Source organism: Eurypyga helias, unplaced genomic scaffold, assembly GCF_000690775.1.
Source record: "Eurypyga helias isolate BGI_N326 unplaced genomic scaffold, ASM69077v1 scaffold18314, whole genome shotgun sequence".
NCBI lineage: Eukaryota > Metazoa > Chordata > Aves > Eurypygiformes > Eurypygidae > Eurypyga > Eurypyga helias.
This window is the reverse complement of record NW_010244531.1, coordinates 8,585-28,644: the sequence shown is the minus strand read 5'-3', so window position 1 is coordinate 28,644 and position 20,060 is coordinate 8,585. Positions and strand designations below refer to the sequence as shown.

Below are 20,060 nucleotides of genomic sequence, written 5' to 3'. Positions count from 1 at the left end.
GGTTGGAACTGGATGATCTTTAAGGTCCCTTCCAACCCAAACCATTGTAGGATTCTATGTTTCTATGATAAGATGTCACTTGTGAGGGTGAGTTGCTCTGAAACAGTATCTACTGCTTCCTTTTGAAGAAATCTCCTAGTTAGTTGTGGAGATTTTGGTGTCCAGTTCTAGGATGGAATCAATCCTTGCAGCTTACTTAAATTAATAGATGTATGACTATTTCTGACTTTGCAATACTAGTGCTTGGCAGGCAGGACTCTAAAATTATGTATACATGGCAATAAAAGCGTGTGATTTTCGCAGACTTGCAGTAAGAATGCAGTAACCACTGTACCGGTTATCCCAATGGTTCTTGTTTGACAATGGCAAATAATAGAGGTTTAGTCAAGAGAATAAGATATGGGGCATGCACAAAATGTTCTTTCCCTTTATAGAGTCTCCCAGGTTTTGGTTTTCTTCCCCTGTGTAAAAGACAGCTGCCCTTCACCTGCCAGCCTGGGTTCTGGATTTCTTGGTTTAGTTTCTTTTTTTGGTTTTATAGCTACACTGAACCTCTTGTCCAAAAATAGCCGGTCTTTGGAGGTTATGACAGCTAAGCAGTGTATATATACGTCATTAGTGATTGACAGTTAGAAATTATGCAGAAGTTTATAATCATGCACTCCCAACTTATTTGTTTTGATGTAATATTTTTTGAGGAATTCTTAGAAATTCTTTTGCTATTGCTGTTGCTTTCAGACAAGTAATTTCCATAAATAATTTACTGCTTTGTTTTTAACAGAGGAGCTAATGAATTTCTGAAGAAGCTTGCTTCCCAAACAGGAGGGCGCTACCATTGCAGTTTTGGAGATGTGGATGGAGAATTAGCAGCACACAGAATGTTGACAGAGGGTCTGGATGATGATGATGTATGTTAAATGGTTTGATTTTGCTGGGTTTGGTTTTGTTCTTCATCAGTAGTCAAAGTGCATTTAAAAAAAGAAATAATATATGAAAAATCAATACAAGACTTCTAAGATACATCACATTAAAACTGAAAAGAGAAATCTTAATACCTGCCTTTGGCTCTGTGCTACCTGCCTTAGTCAGGTGACCAAACCCATGAAAGATGTATACAATGCAATATAGTTTTTAAGAGAAGAAAAAAATCTTGTGTCTGGACACTGGGTTTTAGTCTAACTTTAGCTTTTACTGTGCCTTCTCATCCTTACCGTCTTGTATTTCATTTTTGTAATTGTAAAGTCCTTGTATGGTGTTCAGCATGTTTATGCTCCAGCAGGAGACCTCAAGGATTGCCACAGTAGAAAAACCTGTTAGTGAACAGAACCATATTCAACTCAGAGTTGCTCTGCTCTCCCTTTTTAAAAGCAAAACGTTCTCTACAAGTAGACAGGAGTAGAGAGATTTAGAGCTTAGGGCTCAGTTCATTAAGTTGGTAAAAACTGAAGGTAATAAATAGGTGCAAGTTAAAGTAGAATATTTTAATTCTGTTTTCAGGATCCAGTTTTCCCTTATTTTGAAGGAGATGATTTAAAGAAACTTACTCAAGAAATAGGAAAAGCTAGACTTTTCTTAAAGCAGGCAAAATCTTTGAGGTGAGTATTTTCAAGAGTCTTTCAGTAATTGCTTTTTTATGTCATGAAAGTTAGACAAGGATATCTGACTTCCAGTGTTTGCTATTCAAAAAAAAATTGATGTTTCCTTTACTTGTACTGTCAGTTTTAGTGGTTTTTTGAGGCTTGGAAAATGAGATGCAAGCAAGCTATTTGCTTCAGAGGTTATTTGGTATTAAGGTCTTACACAATTAGCTACTACCATAGTAAAGGATCTAACAATGTGTTAATATTCAGGGCTGTTGTTTTCTCTCAATTGTCCCTCCATTTCTTATATCAAAGAGAAGTTACATTCCTTGCTGAGTTTTGTCATCTGGCAAATCAATGAACTTTTTTTTTGTATATTTTATTAAAAGAGAAAATTGAGTCTTGTTAATGTGATGCAATGTTCTTTTTTGTACCTCTTCCTTTAGCATGACTTCTTACCCAGAAGTGCAAATTACTTTTATTTTCCAAAATCTGCATGGGCTGCTTCTATCCTACCTCATCCTGACTGCATCGTCATCCATTCTCTGTCTGCTGGAATGATGTTCTCTGCATGGAGCAGTCTGAGATCTTTCTTCTGTTCTCAAACAATCCTATCCAACTCATTTACTTTTCAAGTGACCATTAATCGCTTTTTGCCTCTAAAGACCTGTGAAGTTTTTACTAGCCATTTTCTGGGAAGATTCCCTAAGCCTTCCTCTTCACTAAATTTCCTGATTTACTGAAGAATCTGACAAAATCATTCTCCTCTCAAAGATCTCATCTCTCAATCTCAGTCTTTCGGCTTTCCTACATAATTTGACTCTTTTTCTTTTCCCTATTAAGTCTTTGGCCCACCAGAATTTGTCCTGTATCTTCGTCTCTTTCCTTCTTTTCTGTAATTTGCAGCTTCCTTCTCTCCACAGAATAAGAATGTTCTGCCAACACTCTTCAGGTTTGTCTCTTTTCTCTCTTACAAATACACATGCACATCCGCCTCACTGCTTTCTTCCTTATCCTCTCTGCAGCATCCTCCTTCAACATGAAGTTCCTTTTGCCCTTTTCCATTAACAGTTAGAACAGGGCAATGTGGTGCCAGGCAGCCATATCCCAGCAGACTGCAAACCAGCCAAGTCATTTCCTGAAAGCAGCACAGGTCTGTTGGTACCGCATGACGTCTGTATGCAGTAGACTGGATTGGCTCAGGTGGCACACCATTCCTTCACCTTCTGGCATCATTCAGAGCTAGCTTTGTCACCTGCCTGGAACTGGAGTCAGCCTTACGGGTCTTCATTGTTATGCTTCCGAACTGCTAATCGGGAACCAGAAAGTGCCATTTCAATAGTAATAGCAAGCAAAAGTACTTGCAAAGACCTTTAAAATAATAAAAAATACCTCCTCAATTACAAGATTTTTGGTCACACAAGGACATGGCTGAACAAAGATCTCTGCAAAAAGCTGCTGTAATCCTTTGGGTTTTGTTTTTCATTCAAACAGGCTATTACTTCAGAAATGGAATACAAACCAAAAGGACAATTCTGGCTTTTAAAAAAGCACTAAGGTAAATAGTCACCACAAATAGATCATATATAGCTCATATATTTCAGGAGAACGATAATACTTCATAAGCCCGGTGTAAAATGTATTAATTACCAGAAGTGAATTTTTCCAAGGCTGAAAACACTTGTAATGACTTTAATTCTTAGCCGAGCTAGTCGGCAGTATAACCTTTAGCGGTTCAAAGAGAACCATGTTTGGGGTGAAAGGAGCAAGGCAGATGTGTATTTGTAGTTAGTAATGCTTTAGCTCTTCCTAAGAGCAAACAGCTGAGCACATTAGAGGGGTAGGACCAGGTGTAATGGCTCTAAAATGATTGCAACCTGGGCTGCGTGCTTCATCAGTTAAATGGACAAGGCTGACTAAAAAAGACCCCGCTAGTAGTAAAGGCAGCCTCAGAAACTGGACTACTGCTAAGTTGTGGAAGAGGCAGCTGGGCAAACGAACCCTCTCACAGAGCCAACCTGCAGCCTTCAAACTGGCAAAGTAAAAATTACAGGAAAAGAGAAATTACCTGGTGGAAGTACTTTCTCAGGGTTAAACAAGACAGAAGCATTTGTTACAAAGCTGTTTGAGGAGGGGAAAAGTGGACATGCAGACAACTAGACAGTGTTGCACTGGAGAACTTAGGACTGCCGGGATATTCATCAAGGAAATGGGTAAGACAGATATATAGTGAGACTGTTTTTTCAATTCTTGTAGTTTGTATAATAGCTGTAGTTTGTATAAGGTGTTGCAAACATTGCCCAGTCATTCAAAGAGAAGAAAAAAAAAATAATCCAGTCAGACCCACTAGTTAAGAATGCTCACCTCATGGAGAATGGAGCCTGGAGCTGGTCAAGTATGTGCAGAATTCAGCGTAAAAGAGCTGGTCACTGGAGAGAGATGCTTGGAAACATCTATAACCATCCTGCTGTAGCAAGAAGGTTGTTACAGGCATGTGGAGACAGAGGCTGCTGTTACACAACTGTCTCTGTCTTTCAGCCTTCCAAGGTAAACTGTATTGCTTTTGGAGTGTGTAGGAAGACGTTCCTGGTAATGTACTTGAGAAGGTACATAGTATTGTAGCACGATTAAACATGTAAGTAGGCAAGGCTGAAAGGTAATCAGGTGAATTTACATTGGGTTTCCATTACCATTTTTTCAGTGGTGATGTTGAGCCTATGCAGTTTATGTATTTTGGATTGTACTTCAAAAACTATTCATGTGCTTGACTTGTAGGATTTAATTTTAGACCAAGAAATGATGCTGAAGAGGTTTGGAGTGCTACCACTAGCCTGCTTCTTTTCAGAGTGTGCTTAAAGCTTCCAGCTTCAAAGAGAAAGAGGGAAGATGTATTCTTTGTTGTCTCTGAACTGCTGGGAAGAGAGGTCACAGATGTTAAGTGCTGCTGACTTAATCCACTTGCAGGCTTCTTGGGACTCTTAAGTAAATCAAACCCTGAACTCTCCAAAGTTTAAACACAAGCAGAGGATATTTTTCAGTGTAGCTAATACAAATTTTAAAAGCGTATGTATTTCTACTATAATTAGTAGTTACACAGGATCACAACTTCTGTTTCTCTTCTGTTCTACTGTGTCATTCTAATAACTGCTTCAGTCAGTTGGTGGTACGTCCAAGATGACTTTTTTGGCATTTGGGTTGAGACTTCTTTGCTGGTGCTCCACGTCCTTGACAGATGAGATGGATGGCTGTGATACTAGAAAGAGAAATCTTTATGCCAGCTTATAGGAGGTCCGAGTGTGGAATACCTTAGCGTTGAAAACAGAGCTTGGAATGATTGTTTTTACCAAAAGAAGTTTGCTAAGAATTATTTTGACTCTTTGCTTTTTATGTGGGCAGTAGAGAAAGATTCAGAGCTGGTGATTCAGAAGTCATCAGACATGCAAACAAATAGTATTGTGTTGCTTTTAAGGCCTGGTTATGTTTGTATAACCAGACACTGCCGGTCTTCTAAGCAATTCTCTTGTTATCTGTTTCCTGTCCTAGAAAGATGAAAAATATGTTTGCCAGTACCATATAAGAAAAGGCAGTTTAAGCTAACTGCAGTAATAAGGCATATATTTTTCCAGTTGATTTATGTAATACACTTTTTTTTTTTTTTTTTTTACTGAGAAACTCTGCCATGACAGCTCATTAGTATTTTGTAGGTGTTCACTGTTGTCTTTTGGACAGTTAGGAATTCGTCTCAGTGGTTTCATGTATGTAATATTTAATAAAAATTGATTCAGACTGCAAAATTCACATACTCGATCTGAGTTTATTCAGGAGCCATTCATATCTCCTGAGTGCCAGCTGATGGGAATGACTGGATATACTTTGATATGGGAAATACTATCTTTTTTTGTCCCTCCATCTATTTTGTCTCCATAAAGAATTAAAAATTATTTCTATCACAGAAGTTTCCCTTTAGTGTTCTGTGCTCTGCACCAGCTGACTCCTGCATTCCGTGTTAGTACCAGCCTGCTGTACGATGCTGCGGTTAAAATGGTGCTTTGTGCTACGCATCACTTTCTGTGCTTTTACTGGTATACGTGTTGGTATGCGTGTAACTGCTGAGATGCTTTGATACGGAAGCATTCATTGTCGATAACTAGGATTAGTTACATTTTTATTTCAGGTATGTAATTATTAGATGATGATCACTGATAAAATGAGCGGTCGGAAGCATTAAAACTGTAAATTGAGTAGAAAGGATGAGGTTTCTGTATTGCCAAAAAGAGATGCTTATTTATTTGTTGGAGGATTTAAAAAATGTCACAGTACTGTGGCATAGATTCTGATACTCTTATAAAGGTCCTGTAAAAGAACCTTAAAAGGAAATATACTTGTGCAGGTATGTTAAATGATATCGGAGACTTTTTGTGAAATAAGATAGTAATGTACGTGTCAGATTTTGCAAATGTGAGTAAGCATAAGAATATTTCGGTGTGTTGTGTTAGATTGCAGTCTGTCACTCCTCTCGTTTACGGCCTTTTTTTTTTTCTTGTATAGTATTTGGTCTTCAGAGATTTTACTCATTCAAAACAGTTCTGTTTACACTGTGTCTCTATAGATGATCAACAGTGGATCTGTGTGATCCTGAGTTCACGGCAACCTACACTAATGCTCATCCTCAGTTGCTGTTTTGGGTTAGACTGGTCATTTGTTTCTGGCAGCAGAGCATAGCAAGTTTCTCTGGTTCTTTTGAGCACTGGAAGTAGGTGTTAGGAATTCAGGAGTCTTCTCGTCGCTGGTGGTGTGAGCTCAGGTTTTCTGAGTCTCCTGTTCAAGAAAAATGCAACTGAAAAGTAAGGAACAAAGGCAGAAGTTAGAATTTGTGTGACCATAGAAGCTGTAAAATAGCCAGGTGTCCAACTTCACTTCTCTTGTGTCTTCAGGCTGTGCATCCTCCCGCCATGCTTCTGAAGCCTTGGCTTGCAGGCTGGCCAGTCCTCCCGTCTACTTGCAGCAGCTCCTTGCTTTAAAATACAGTTTCTGTCTCCTACTTATTACCTACCTGGAAACTCCTGCCATACCTGCTCCCAGCAATCTGAGGGCTGCTTAGTCAAGAAAACATTTTAAGGAGATGGTTTCAGCTGTGATGACCTGATTAATCGAATGCTCTGGTAATGACTTCTCAGTGTTGATCTGTCAGCTATGTCATTTGTTTTCCTAGTTTATGCTTCCTGGAATGTAATCCACTGTATTCAAGACATAATAAAAGAGGAGTTTTATAATTGACAAAGTTGTATATTTTTCTGCCAGCGTGTTTGCAAGTCGTGTCATTGCTGTGACTCACTGAATATGTAATTTGCATGCACTGAATTAAAGACAAACAGCTAAACCAGTTGCTACCTGGCTGCTTTTGCAGCAAGAGTGGTAACTTCCATGGGGAATAGCCCATGCACTGCCATAACGTACAGCCAGCTTCCCGCCGCCACGCTGCAGGGAAAGCTTTCATTCGTGAAAGCTTGGTCTGGACGGGCAGTTCAGGAGCTCCTTTGTGGGTGGCTCAGCCATGCCTGTCTCAGGGGACCACAGCCTGCAGGAGAAGGGTGAGCCAGTGTGGCATAGTAAGAGAGGCCCCCAGCTGAGTATGACTGCATTTGAGTCAAACCCAGGAAGTTCATGCTGCTTCCAAGGAAGATTCCAGCAGTAAGTGTGTGTTGCGCCGTGTCCTTCTGCTCAGTAAGATGTTCTCAGTGCTTTACAAGCATGTCATCTACTAATAGCCTGTAACTATAGTCATAACTACAAAGTTCCAATACTTTAGGCACCCAAATGTGTGAATACAAGTAAGTCGCAAGAATTTTCATTGAATCATTTTAATGCATCTCAACCAGTTAGGGGTATATAGGATACTTTTAATTCCATTGAACTTCAGCCCTCTGTGAAACCATTTCAGAGATGCTTATTAGATGCTTGCTTTCTGAATAGTTAAAAAAAAAAAAAATAAAAAGAGGAAGAAGGGAAAATCCAACTCCCAAAACCTGCCAGCATCAGGAAAAACCCTATTGCTTCCCTGTCTCTCTTACAATGAAGAGAACCTAGGTTTGAAGTAATTCTATTGCATGAACTGGTGGAACTACTGTATGAGGAGACTGGTAATCTCTGACGCATATCATATGAGACTACATCAGTTAGAAACTTAAATTCTACCCAGAATTTGATGGGTAGATTAGGCCGACCCTGTAAGCCGCAAGTTTACATGCTTTTGGTGATACGGGTACCTCTGTCACCGTGGCCGCATGAAATGTGGTACCAAGGCTCATTCTTAATTGAGAAATAACTACCAAATAACAAACTTTGAGGTTTTTCCTTTCCTACTTGGAAACTTCTGCAGCTTATGTTACCATTTCTGGGTTAATAACAACAATAGAAGTGAATGGAACTTTGTAAATGAAACTTGGTACAAGTTATGACAAGATTTGAAATGACAGCTGGCTGGCACCGTGCAAACCAGATCGTCCTCTTCATCCTCCTTAAGCCACCCCCCAAGCCCTCGTAGCTCCTCCAGTATGTTTGGGGTATGAAAACGAACAATGTAGTAGATGATGGGTACTTCTGTCTTCAGGTGCAATGACTGTTAGAAAACCTTTGAATTAAGAGGTAGCCTGTTGGCATTGTCTTCAATCATCTTTTTAAAACCTGCGTATACATAGGTCCTGTCATCCTTTTTTCTCTGTGATTCCTGTCTGTAAGAAGCCAGGCTTCACCCCGGCTCATTACATAGAAACACGCCTGTATTCAGTACAAGCTAATGCAGTATTTTTATTTATGATGCATTTGTATCCTTCCCCTTCAAATATTGCATAAACTATCTCCTGACAAGACCTAAGAGCTGATAAAGGGCATGTTCATTGTCGCTATTAGAAGCTGCTTTGTTTCTTCCTCGGGTTCCACCCTGATTTGGTAATGCAGTCTCCCAGTTATCTTTTCATTTGATCTGTAAACCAATCTGTGTAGCATGCCAAGTAAACAAGAACAATGCAACTTGAAAAGCGTTTTATGTGGCACGTTCCAAGGCTGTACTTTGAAGCATTTATGCATGCTTTATTCTTTCCATGAGGAAATGGGAGAATATGCAGAATCATAACACAAATAAATGCACAAAGTCACAGGAAAAGGGGAAGAATAGAGTGAGAATGTTTAGGCATGTTAATGAAGAACTGAAGGATTTAAGAAGAATCTGATCTCTTGGCTTTGCAGCTAGCTGTCTGAAGAATACAGTAGAAAAACTTGTTATTTCAGACTTTTTTTAGGAGGAAAAGCATGTTTAAAGTACTAGATATTGTTGGTTTTAAAAACACTCTGTCTGGCAGTATTAAAAAGAAAAAGCCATTAATAGATGACAGGACATGAGAAAAAGAGAAAAAGCATAGTATCTTCTCTACTGAACGTCTGTTTGTAACTTTCTTCTCTCATCGTTATATTCCACAGCAGTGTATAATGACATGGCTCTGCAGGAAAAAAGGGCTTTACAGAAGTCAAGCTATTGAAATGCAGTGCTGAAAGCTTACTATCTTTGCCTAATGAAAAATCCGCGGGAGCTTCCTGCCCGGAGGATTTTAACTTGGTCCTAGCACGCAGTTGTTCTTTTGCTGCAGTAGGCAGCAAAAATACGCCTTTTGTCTAATAACAGCAATAAGGATCTGCGTTTTCTTTTCGCTTCTGGCATGGGCACAGCCTCCATCCTGTACTTTTTTAACTTAGCAAGGAATGTGAAGAACATCATGTTATCATGAAGTGTTTAGTGTTGCACTTGAATGATGCGTACTCTGGGTATTAAACTGCATCTGTTGTTGCATTCATATTGTGTTGGGAAACTTTTTATGGCATTACTTCATTCCTTAAAAATATTTTATATGTACCAATGTTTAGCATTTCATTCATTATATGAAAAATACTCATATTCAAGGTTTCCTTTGTTAAATTCCGATCCCATGATTTCTCTTTTTGAAGCAAAAATTCTAAGCACAGCAAGGTGTGATGTTCAGAGAGTTCCATTCCTTTCCTCTTTTCCATTAACATCACAAGACCTTCTGATTTAAATGCTTTTTAACATTTTTTCTCATCTCTCACTTTAAATGTGAATACCTCACCATTGTCACTTCACTTCTCTGAGCTCTCTGTTGTTTTAGACTCTAATCCTTTTTACGAGGATGATTGTAGTCACAAAGAGCTGAGTACACTTAGTCTGGAGTACTTACACCCTACAACAGATCTGTGCAGACTTCTCTGGGATTGCAGAGAGGATCAGAGATTGCGTTCACTGTCCAAACAAGTCTCACCACTCCTGAGCTCCTATGATTGTGTCAGTACATATGACCAGGCACCTGGAGGTGTTTAAACCCACGATGAGCCTGGACAACTCTACAGGCATGGCGCCTAGATGTAGAATTTTTAATGAGTTAAGTGAAGAGAGGATATTTTTATGCTGCAGTTATTTCAGCAAAATCCTATCCTTGAGAGAGCTTCGACAGAGAGCTTAGTCTCTCCAGCTGTTCTGCTACTCTGCCCCTGAGCACCGCAGAACATCCTATCCTGCCTATGACTCAGGCCAAACATCCGGCTGTCGCTTTACCTCAGGCCTCTGTCTAGCTCTTCATGCTTTGCGGGCGTCTCTGTACAAGGCTCTTTTCTGCATGTGTCTTCCGCACAATTAAAAACCCACATTCAGGTTCCTATGACCTCACAGCTGGAGCACTGCTCCTGTTCTGTGGCCTGGAAATGCAGACTGTGAAGGTGATGGCACCTTCCGCATGGAAGGGACAGACCCCAGTCCTCGCACATCGGTGGGAAGACTCTCTGTGGTCCCGTGCCCACAGAACAAGCTTGGGGACAAAGTGTTCCTTTGTGTGCTGGAGACAGGTAGGGTACTGTCTGTGTTACGCCAAGCCCTTCCTACTCAGTTCAGATTTATCACTGGATCTATCAGCATGTGATTTGAAATCAGCTTGTGTACGCTTACTAGATTCCTTTATGAAACAGTGCAATTACGTTTCAACATTGCTTTACAGTCGATGTGAGTAACGTTTTGGTAAGTCAGCATAATAATTCAGAAATGTGGATCTTCTCCATGTAAACAAATGGGCAAACTCTCTGACACCTTCCCTGTTGTATTTTAGGACTCATCTCCTCAGAGTACTGGATGTTTCATTTATTTCTGTGAACCTATGTGAACTGTGAGTGGTTATAGGAAAAAGTAGAAAAGGGCAGTATAAAGTTGGGATTCAAGACCAAAAGCAAGCCTAAACCTTAATGCAGCAGCTTTTCATGTGTTAACTTTAGCTTCTGTTTCTTTTCAGAAGACTTAGCCGGATGCAGTGAATAAAATATGCCCGCTCCTCTTCACCACAGATATGAGAATAAGGGTAACAGGAGAGGTACGGAATTCCGGTTCTGAAAGCTCTTCTGTGCTGCCTCTGTCTGGCTACGGTGGAACTCAAAGCCAAGTTAAAACACTCGGTTGACTGCCACGGAGCACCGAGAGTTTGATGCGCTGTGCGGAAGCTGAGTGGCTGCTTTGACCTGAGGAGGGCTTCGCAGCACTCCCGGGGTAGACAGCCACTTTCTTCCTTGGATTCAATGGGAAAAGCTGTCAGTGCAGCAGGCAGCCCAAAGGAGAGAATTCTGCATTCCTGGGGAGTTGTCACTCACCCAGCAATTTGAGAAGTGCAGATGAGCTTGACAGGTTCAAAGATTCTAAGTCTAATGCAGATCTCGGGGACTTACATACATACGTTATGCGAAAACGTATTTGCCAAGGCGTCAGTTGGAGTTCTCGTCGGCACACGAACGTTAAATTACATTCAGATTGCAAAGTCACCTATGAACTTCAGATATTTCTAACATGCCAACTTTTAAAATTGTAGTTATTTATATTTAAATTTGGGAGTGTTTCTTTAGCATCTTAACTACTGCTTTGAGACCTAATTTTAGACACACCCATTTAAAAATCTTGGCTTTGGTTTCCCATTGTTTAATTTGCAAAAGGATATGTGGTTTAAAAGTGCTTTAATGTCGTAGGATCTTTTATAATTATTAATCACTTATTTCATTATTCATTTAAAATACACTATTCAATAGTAAATCATCTTTTCCTGTTGAGCTGTGGACCAGTTAGTTCACTGCCTGTACTTATTCATCTTGGAAGCCAGAGAACAACCCTTGTGCCTACAGTGAAGTCTCTTTGCAAATACATGACTGAGCTGGGGATGAAGATAGAAAAGTCAGCATGGGAGTGTTAAGTGCCACTGCCAAACAAGATTTTTGTTTCTTTTCCTTATGCAAATTTAGATTGTAAACCATAGGCGGAATGAGAAATATTTCCATTAAGTCTGCTGCTAGATGAGAAGTATCTGCCCGAAGCCTCACGCAGCTGTGAGAGAGGTTCACTTTTGAACACTAGTGTTAAGAATTTCTTCCCTGTTTTTCTTCAGTAAAGAACCCTCTTCTCTGTACTTCTTAAAAACTATGTGAGAAGTTTTAGTAACCAAGTACAATTTGTCTACAGAATGGTGGTACCAATAGTATTTTTGTGTTGTCTAGCACCTTATCGATACTTTTTCCAGGTAACAGTAAGGGATAACATCCTATTTAGGTCTGATCTGGAGAAAATATTTAATTTTTTTTTCTTGGAAAGGAATGTAAATTATGTGCAAATTAAGCCCTGCCCTATTTTGGCTACTAGCCCAGCCACCAACTACAAAGGAGCAGGTACAGCAAAAGGGCCTTAGCACTCGTGAACATCTCTGTTTGCCTGAGAGTACCTGATGCCCTTGTGTTACGGATTGTCCAGCGAAGTCTCACCATCTCACTTCGACAGGAGGAACTGGGAGAAAACTGACATCCAGGATTCTACCAAGGGTACTTACTACTGCTTTAGCTGTTTTTAAAAAACCTGAAATGTTTGATTCTATCTTCTATGGGAAGTAATTTCTGCTTTTTTAATATTTGAAATTACAGTAGGGGAGCTAAGAGCAGCTCACGCTGCACGCACTGCGTAAGATGTAACTATGCTCATCAGGCAGAATACATTAGTAAATCAGAATAGCTCCTATAAAGTTAGAGAAAGAAGGATGTTACTGAATCTGGAAATATGTATTTTCTCAGAGGAAATTGTTTACTTTCAAAATTGGATAATAATTTTCTAATCCCATGAAGCATTTGAATATATTAATGCTATTAGTTCTTTTTAAGAAAGATTTCTAGCAAATCTTCAAACTTCTTGATAAAAACTCCAGCTTACTTAGAACTTGAGATATTAATGAAAAGTATTCAAATAGATACCATTTTTCAAACATATCCTTTCATGGTATATGTGACAAGCTTCACCCTAGTTCTCCTGTCTGTGTATAAAAAGGTGCTTTTTCACAGAAGACAAGGCAAAGGAATTTTATATGGCTTAAAACTACCGAGTAGCATTGTTTAGAGACGCAAATTTAGATCATCTTGATTGAACAGGAGGGCATACTTGTTTTAGTTTTATTATATTAGTTCTAATTTAAGTTTTATGCAAAAATGTGGATTATTTTTCATTTTTGAAATGTCAAGGTATCTTTCAGTATAAGGTGCCCATATTTTCCGCTGTGTCATGCCACTCAGCTCACTGGGTTTGGAGAGCTGACATCGGTGCTTGAACAGCACAGCAGCACGGAGCATCTGGCACTTACCTCCCTGTGGCTGAAATCGGAGAAAGAACACGTTTTTTATAGTTTTGGGTTTGACATCTTTCTCAACTAAGCAATGGCAAAAGCAGATAGTCCAGAACTTTGTCTACTGTGGGCCACATTTTCTGTTCCTTCTAGTATATTTTTGTCGCCCTGGAACAATGCAGCTGCTGGTTACCAGTTGTGGCCAGTTTCTGCGTAACCTCTGCTCAACCTGGTGTAAATGACTGCGAGCAACCTCCGTAACTACCTACAGGGCTGCTGGAGGGTGATGGACGGTCGTGTGGGGGGGTGTTACCATGAGGACCCGCTCCAGCTATGAGAAACCCATAATAACCTACAAGAATTGGGTCTGTTCGCCTGGCAGGCACCCTGTTTGGCTCTCACTTTACAGTGACAGGCTGATTCCTGGTGTGCTTTTTCTGGATTTCTCTCTGGGGACAATGTGCAAAGGCCATGCAAGGAATCAGGACAACAGGGGCTGTCCATGTGGGAGCATCAACTGCACTAATTTCTCCGACTGTACTGTGCTCTGGAATAGCAGTCATTTTAATTGCAGAATATGAGGGAATTTGTGAAGAGAAGTGATTTTTGTGGAATAAACTCACTTGTAGTGCATTATGGAGTGCAGAGGTGGGTAACTCCTGTGGAGTTGCTCACCACAGAACGATACTCTAATCAGTTTCCCCAAGCAGATGAACACAGAGGGCAGGTGGCTCATCCCTCCCATCCCTCATCAGTTTAGCTGCGTATGAATGCCCCAATGAGAACTATGTGGGCAAAGTCAGCAAGGAGTGGGCAGGAAACTAGATGCGCTCAGTGTGTAACCACAGAAGTTTAAAATGGCAACAGATACTTGTCATTGCTGAAGAACTGTCACGCACACGTGCAGTGAGGTGGATTTTAAAAGCAGAATCTATCCTGTCTTACATTCCTTATCTAATTTTTTTCCTGACTAGTAGGCTAACATCTATTTGGCATTAATATATCAGAAGTCTTCAGTTTTCAAGGAAAAAATGTTTGATATACCGAGCATTGAAAAATGTAATCGTACCTGTTAAGGCTAGGTAATTTTGTCTCTAAAATCCTATAATTTCTCTTAATTTCTATACAACATGAAACTTGTTGGTATGACGAAAAGACTAAATCTTGGAATATAAAAGTACTCACTTATTACTCATTGTACACAGAAATACCATCAGCAAAAATATGAATTTATGAATTATGACATACGAAGATAATAAAAATATATGAATAAAATAGTATCGTCATGAAAGGGGCATCATAACATGAAAATTACTGAAATTACCCAGCTCTCAGAGCATTATGCAGGTATTTTCAAGAGATCTGCTGTCTTGCAGTCGTGATGCAAGAAGGATCTACAGAAGAGCTCCACAGCAGCCAGCCATGTGAGAGCAAGCTAAGCGAGTGTGCTGGACCACTGATTAACAGAAGCAGAAAGACAATGGTGACGGGAGGTGGAGGCTACCTGGGATACCATCTGGGATGTGCTCTTGTCAGGTCAGGAATTGCTGTTGTTCTGTTTGATGTACGGAAACCTAAATGGGAAATTCCAAATGGAGCAGATTTTTTCAAGGTATGTGGAAATTACATCTTCAATGGCAGTGAAATAAAATTGTACTACTTTTATGCACTTAAGCAAGGCTTCCTGTTAAGGATTTCTGATATAAGCATTACTGCAAAGCCTTCAGGGACCCTAAGAAATCATTGTAAAAGGTCCTCAAATGCATACGTAACGGATTAAGAGGTACCAAAGAGGAGTCTGAGTGGTCAGTTCTCTCCGTGTCATCAGTGGAGAGGCCTGTGTGGGAGGGAGTGCCAGTCAGCACATTCATAGCTCACCTAGATGAAAGGGTGAACAATGAAGCAACAAAGCTTACTGCTCAGGGAAACTGCCTCAAGTGAAAAAGCGAGAGCAAGACAGGGCAATAAATGTGATCACTGTCGTGCAGAGAATGAGTGAGGAAACTAGAGCTTTCCAGTCTTGGAAGGAGATGAGTTGGGAGCGGGAGGGCTCTACCAACTGTGAGTGGCATTGAGACACATTGAGGGATTGAGCGTTCACCATCCGTTCCAGTACAAGACGGGAGGGTCGTCAGGTGAACTAAGTTGTCGGCTCAGTGCAAACAAGAGGGTTTTTTCCTTCAGTGGGTAAAAGGCATGTGCAACACCTCACCAAAAATTTACTTCCATGGGAGATTACTAACTAGGTAAATGAAATTAGGCTTGAGAATCTTCTGAATGAAAATACTTGGAGACTGGAAGAGTATTCTGGGGGAAAGCGTCACCTATGCTTGCCCTGTTTCTGCTCTTCCCAGGGCACCCATTGATGAGCACTGACCCCATTTGATTCTTCACAATTCAAGAAATCTACTGTGTCTGCGAAAGAGGGGAAATGAAAGCAATCTTAGATATTTAACGGCTCACAGCCACCTGTGAAGGACAGCATCCCCCTGTGCGCTCTGATGTGGGGAGCACCAGCTCCTCACCTGCTTCCCCCACTCAGCCTTGGGGGTCTGAGTGCACGGGGGCCACTAGCACTTTGGGCATGTTCCTCTCGTCCCGCCAGAGAGTCTCAGCCAGCGGAGCTTGTCTGAGCAGCTAGCGAAGGCCTGTTCAACACCATCACTAGGACTAGAAAGTGATGGCAACACTGAAAGGGATCACAGGGTCCTTCTGCCAGTGGCTGTCGAGATGGTGCCGGGTTTTCTCCTCCTAACTACGTCACCACGTGGGACTGGCAGTAAGGGAGATAAAGGGGGACGCAGGCTATTGCTCTGCGTGGCTGTGTAGTGGGCAGAATACAGGGCTAAGCAGACCTTTAGTCTCACCCAGGATGGTTGTTCTTGTGTTTAGTTTCATCAACAGCTTTTACAGAATATGGAAGACAGCTACAGTATTATTGAGGAACCATTCAAAAACCATAAGCTCGATTTTGTTAATGATACACATCCACATAACTTGGCCTAAGTTGGGGATTGATGGCACTTTACATCTTTTAAAGGAGACTTGAGTTCTGATTCACATGATCTCCTGAGAACAGCTTTTTTGAAATTCAATTTAAAAAGTCCAAATATTACAATGTCTAGGTGAATTACCTAGAAAATGCGACTACAGAGTCCCAGTGAATAAGGTAATAAGCCACTTCTGAGTCTTGATCAGCGATTCAGAGATTGCTAATATTGTTTATGCTGGCTAGCTATTTTAGCATTTGATTGAAGGTAGGAAGTGTGGGTCACCCATATTTTGAAATACTTTGGCAACCTCAGAAGGAAAAAGTTGAGGTTAAAGACTGATAAGATTACCTCTTAATATTACTGCCAGCCATTTTTTGGTGATTGTTCTATCAATTTCATTACAGTAAATTAAATAATATCTAATGTTTTGAAATAATTCTGAAAATAGCCGTATTGGTATTATATTTTCATTGACATGTATGTGGAGTACTGTTCATGTAGTGTAACCTGGTGTACAAACAAAAGATAGAGTATTCCACAGCGTAGCATTTGGTACTAGATACAGAGTGTATTTTGTACAGTACAGTGCTCAGTGCTGGACAGCATTTTGTGTAATGTGCCTATAATACACTAAGGTACACTAATACAACACTAAATGCATATAGCAGGTACTCTTTTGTTCTAATCTTGTACAAAACTGTGATTACCTTTATCATTCAGTGCACCTAAAATGAACCTTAGATGGGCAGAGAGACATTTGTCCAGATTACACAGGTCAAATTTTAAAGTGCCAAGAGAAAAGGCATTTTCTTATTTGGTGATTCCATAGCAAACAGCTGAACTCTTCCTACTATGATTTATTGTCCTTGGGGTTTGATTCTCCAGCCCTCAAGCATATGCTGCTCCCATTCAAGTCAAACAAGTTTTGCCAGCCTGGACTAATTGTGAAAAGACGCATTATAATTGAAGCCAACAAGAGTCATATTAGTTTTGCAACAGAATTGTTGACAGAATTCTTAGTCATAGATTTTTATCCACGTTTTTAATGTTTTATTTAATGCTGGTTAAGTATTGTGAAAAACAGGCCGGAATTATTTGAGGTTACTACTAAAGGCACTAGCTAATACTAATTCTGTAGAGAATGTAATGATATCTACCAGTCAAAAATCCATTCTTTTCTCATTTTACAGGGTGATGTGAGGGATTATGATGCAGTGTTCAAAGCATGTGAAGGAGTTGACTGTGTTTTTCATGTGGCTGCATGTGGCATGTCAGGATTAGAACAAGCAAGTACAATTTTCCTCACATTTTCTTTCTTTATTCTTGTGAAAGCAAAACTTCGTCTGCATGTAGCAAAGAATGTAATTATATGATAATTATGTCAGGCAGAAGTTAGTTATAAAGTTCAGGTCATCCATACAAGCAAGAAGTGAGTTATTCCTTCAATAATAAATGTCGAAGCATGAAACTAGCGTACTACACAAAATAATCTGGAGAAATGAGATCATAGATAAAAGATCTTGGATATCCTTTTCTCTAATATGGAGAAGTGTGACAATATTGCTCTAAAATTAGTGTTGATAGTCGTGAGGAAACACACCAGCAACACAACATAGTTCTGCTAAATAACAGTGGTATTCACAGAGGGTGTTATCAACAAAGTCATGAAATGACTACCTTATTTCTAGGGACAGGACAGACGCCTGCTGGAACAAGAATTTGTGCAACCTTTTTGGGAGCATAACCTCTGCCTGTAATTCCTTTTTCTATATCATAGATTATCGGGGATGTGACAAAAAATTGAAGCATTATCATTTCCTTTCAGATGCATTTTATCTTTCATTTTTCAAGTTTTATTTATTCATACACTGAACAAGCCAATAGGCAGGAGAACTGCTAGAAATCACTGTATGTCAGAAGGACAGAGAACATGCATCGCAAGAAGGCCACAGCTGTTCTAGATCTGGCAATTGTAACAATTTTATTGTGAGTGTGATTTATTTGATTAAATAAATATTATGCAAACTCTGTTTCCAGCTTCAAAAGAAAGACCTGATTGAATCCATAAATGTCGGAGGCACAAAAATAATAATTGATGGTATGTACCTAGATTTTCTTTCTTTGTGTCTGATCCAAACCACGAATTAAGAAAACTTATAATTGCATGTTTTCTATGTTGATTTGGCAGCAAAACGAGGTTCTTCTCTCTCCCCTTTCAAAGTAGGATGTAAAGCTAGGTGTGCGGGTCCGATTGAAACGAAGGAGATTTGCCACTGGTTTGAATTTGGGATAGGTTTTCAACCCAGAGTTCATTCCTTGACAGACCAACTTAAACTCTCCCCCATGTACTGCTTATTTTTCCCTTTTATTCTGTGTCGCGGACAAGCGTTATCTTCTTTCCTCAGAGAAATAACATGCGTAGTTTGTTGTGTGGTAAACATTTGGTAACGGGAGCCATAGATGTGCCAAGTACAGTTAGCTATTATTTTATCACATTAACACAGAAAATCTCTTATCCATTCTGATAATCTGTCTAAATGTGATCCCTTGTTACTAGATATGGATTTTTAACTACTGTCTTTGGAAAATGTTAGTAGATTTCTATTGGTATATGCAAGTCTGGGAAGAACATTTCAAAGTCTATTGTAAATACCAAGGCTACTTTCTCTTTGCTTTTCCCTCAAAACCAAAAAAAAAAAATCAAAAAGCAAAATGGCAAAAGCAGTTTTTATTTAGACCCATTTTCATGCTGCCTGTGCATTACTGTGGATTATTACTGAAAAAAAGCAGGAATAATTACAGTGAAATGGTAGGCAAGTAAAACTCTTAAGTGAGTTAGAGGGAAGAGGTTGCCTCATCTTCCCTTCTTAACCCAACCTCCTAACCCACAGAGACATCTCATGTCAAATTTCCATAGGCTCCCAACAAGCAAGAGTCTTGGGAGGACTATGAGCATTTTAATGATAGCTATTATTATTTTATTCTATTCCAAATATTTACAACACAGTAATTACACTCATTATTTTCAAAATGAGCCAATGACCCAACTGGACTGCCTGGTCTGTAGATTCTAAAAATTCCTGACTTTGGCTATTAGTCACTTCAACTTGAGAAGTATTGTTAAATCAAAAGGAAATTTGTTAATTCACGTTTTCAGTGACAAACATGGAGCAGAATTTAGACATAATATCTTAAGACCTGACTGTAATCCATCATTAAGACTTTGTTTAGTAAATAATTTTAATTCCATTTGTGTTTAATCTGTTACGGATTATACACTAACAGCACATGTTTCCTGCTAACATGTCATTTAGCACTTTCGAACTGATGGACACAAATGTGTTTTGCCACACTTGCCTGCACAGGCGTCCATGCGGCTGTGGTGCAAGTGCTGCTCACTGCTGACCTCAAGGCCAAAACGATGGTCCACAGCCAGGCTGTTGCCCACAGTGCTACCCCTACAGAACAAGGCCGGAGTGCTCAGTGCTATTTCATCACAAGAAATGCTTGTACTCACCTCCTTTTTACCCAGTCGGTAAAATGAACGTGTTCTACGAAATGTTTCTGAATTAAGGAAGATTTTTTTTAGTGCTGCTCACTGCTGACCTCAAGGCCAAAACGATGGTCCACAGCCAGGCTGTTGCCCACAGTGCTACCCCTACAGAACAAGGCCGGAGTGCTCAGTGCTATTTCATCACAAGAAATGCTTGTACTCACCTCCTTTTTACCCAGTCGGTAAAATGAACGTGTTCTACGAAATGTTTCTGAATTAAGGAAGATTTTTTTTTCCCCCT

The 20,060-nt window shown here is 39.9% G+C and overlaps 1 protein-coding gene across 1 annotated transcript in view; it reads left to right on the top strand.

Moving 5' to 3' along the window:
* Positions 1 to 14,654: 14,654 nt before the first annotated feature.
* Positions 14,655 to 20,060, top strand: part of LOC104508241 (putative short-chain dehydrogenase/reductase family 42E member 2) — a 13,024-nt gene continuing 7,618 nt past the window's right edge. The window contains exons 1-3 of the mRNA XM_010149799.1: positions 14,655 to 14,885; positions 17,457 to 17,552; positions 18,304 to 18,364. Of these exons, the coding sequence (XP_010148101.1) occupies positions 14,655 to 14,885; positions 17,457 to 17,552; positions 18,304 to 18,364 (388 nt within the window). The remainder of the gene's footprint in view (positions 14,886 to 17,456; positions 17,553 to 18,303; positions 18,365 to 20,060) is intronic.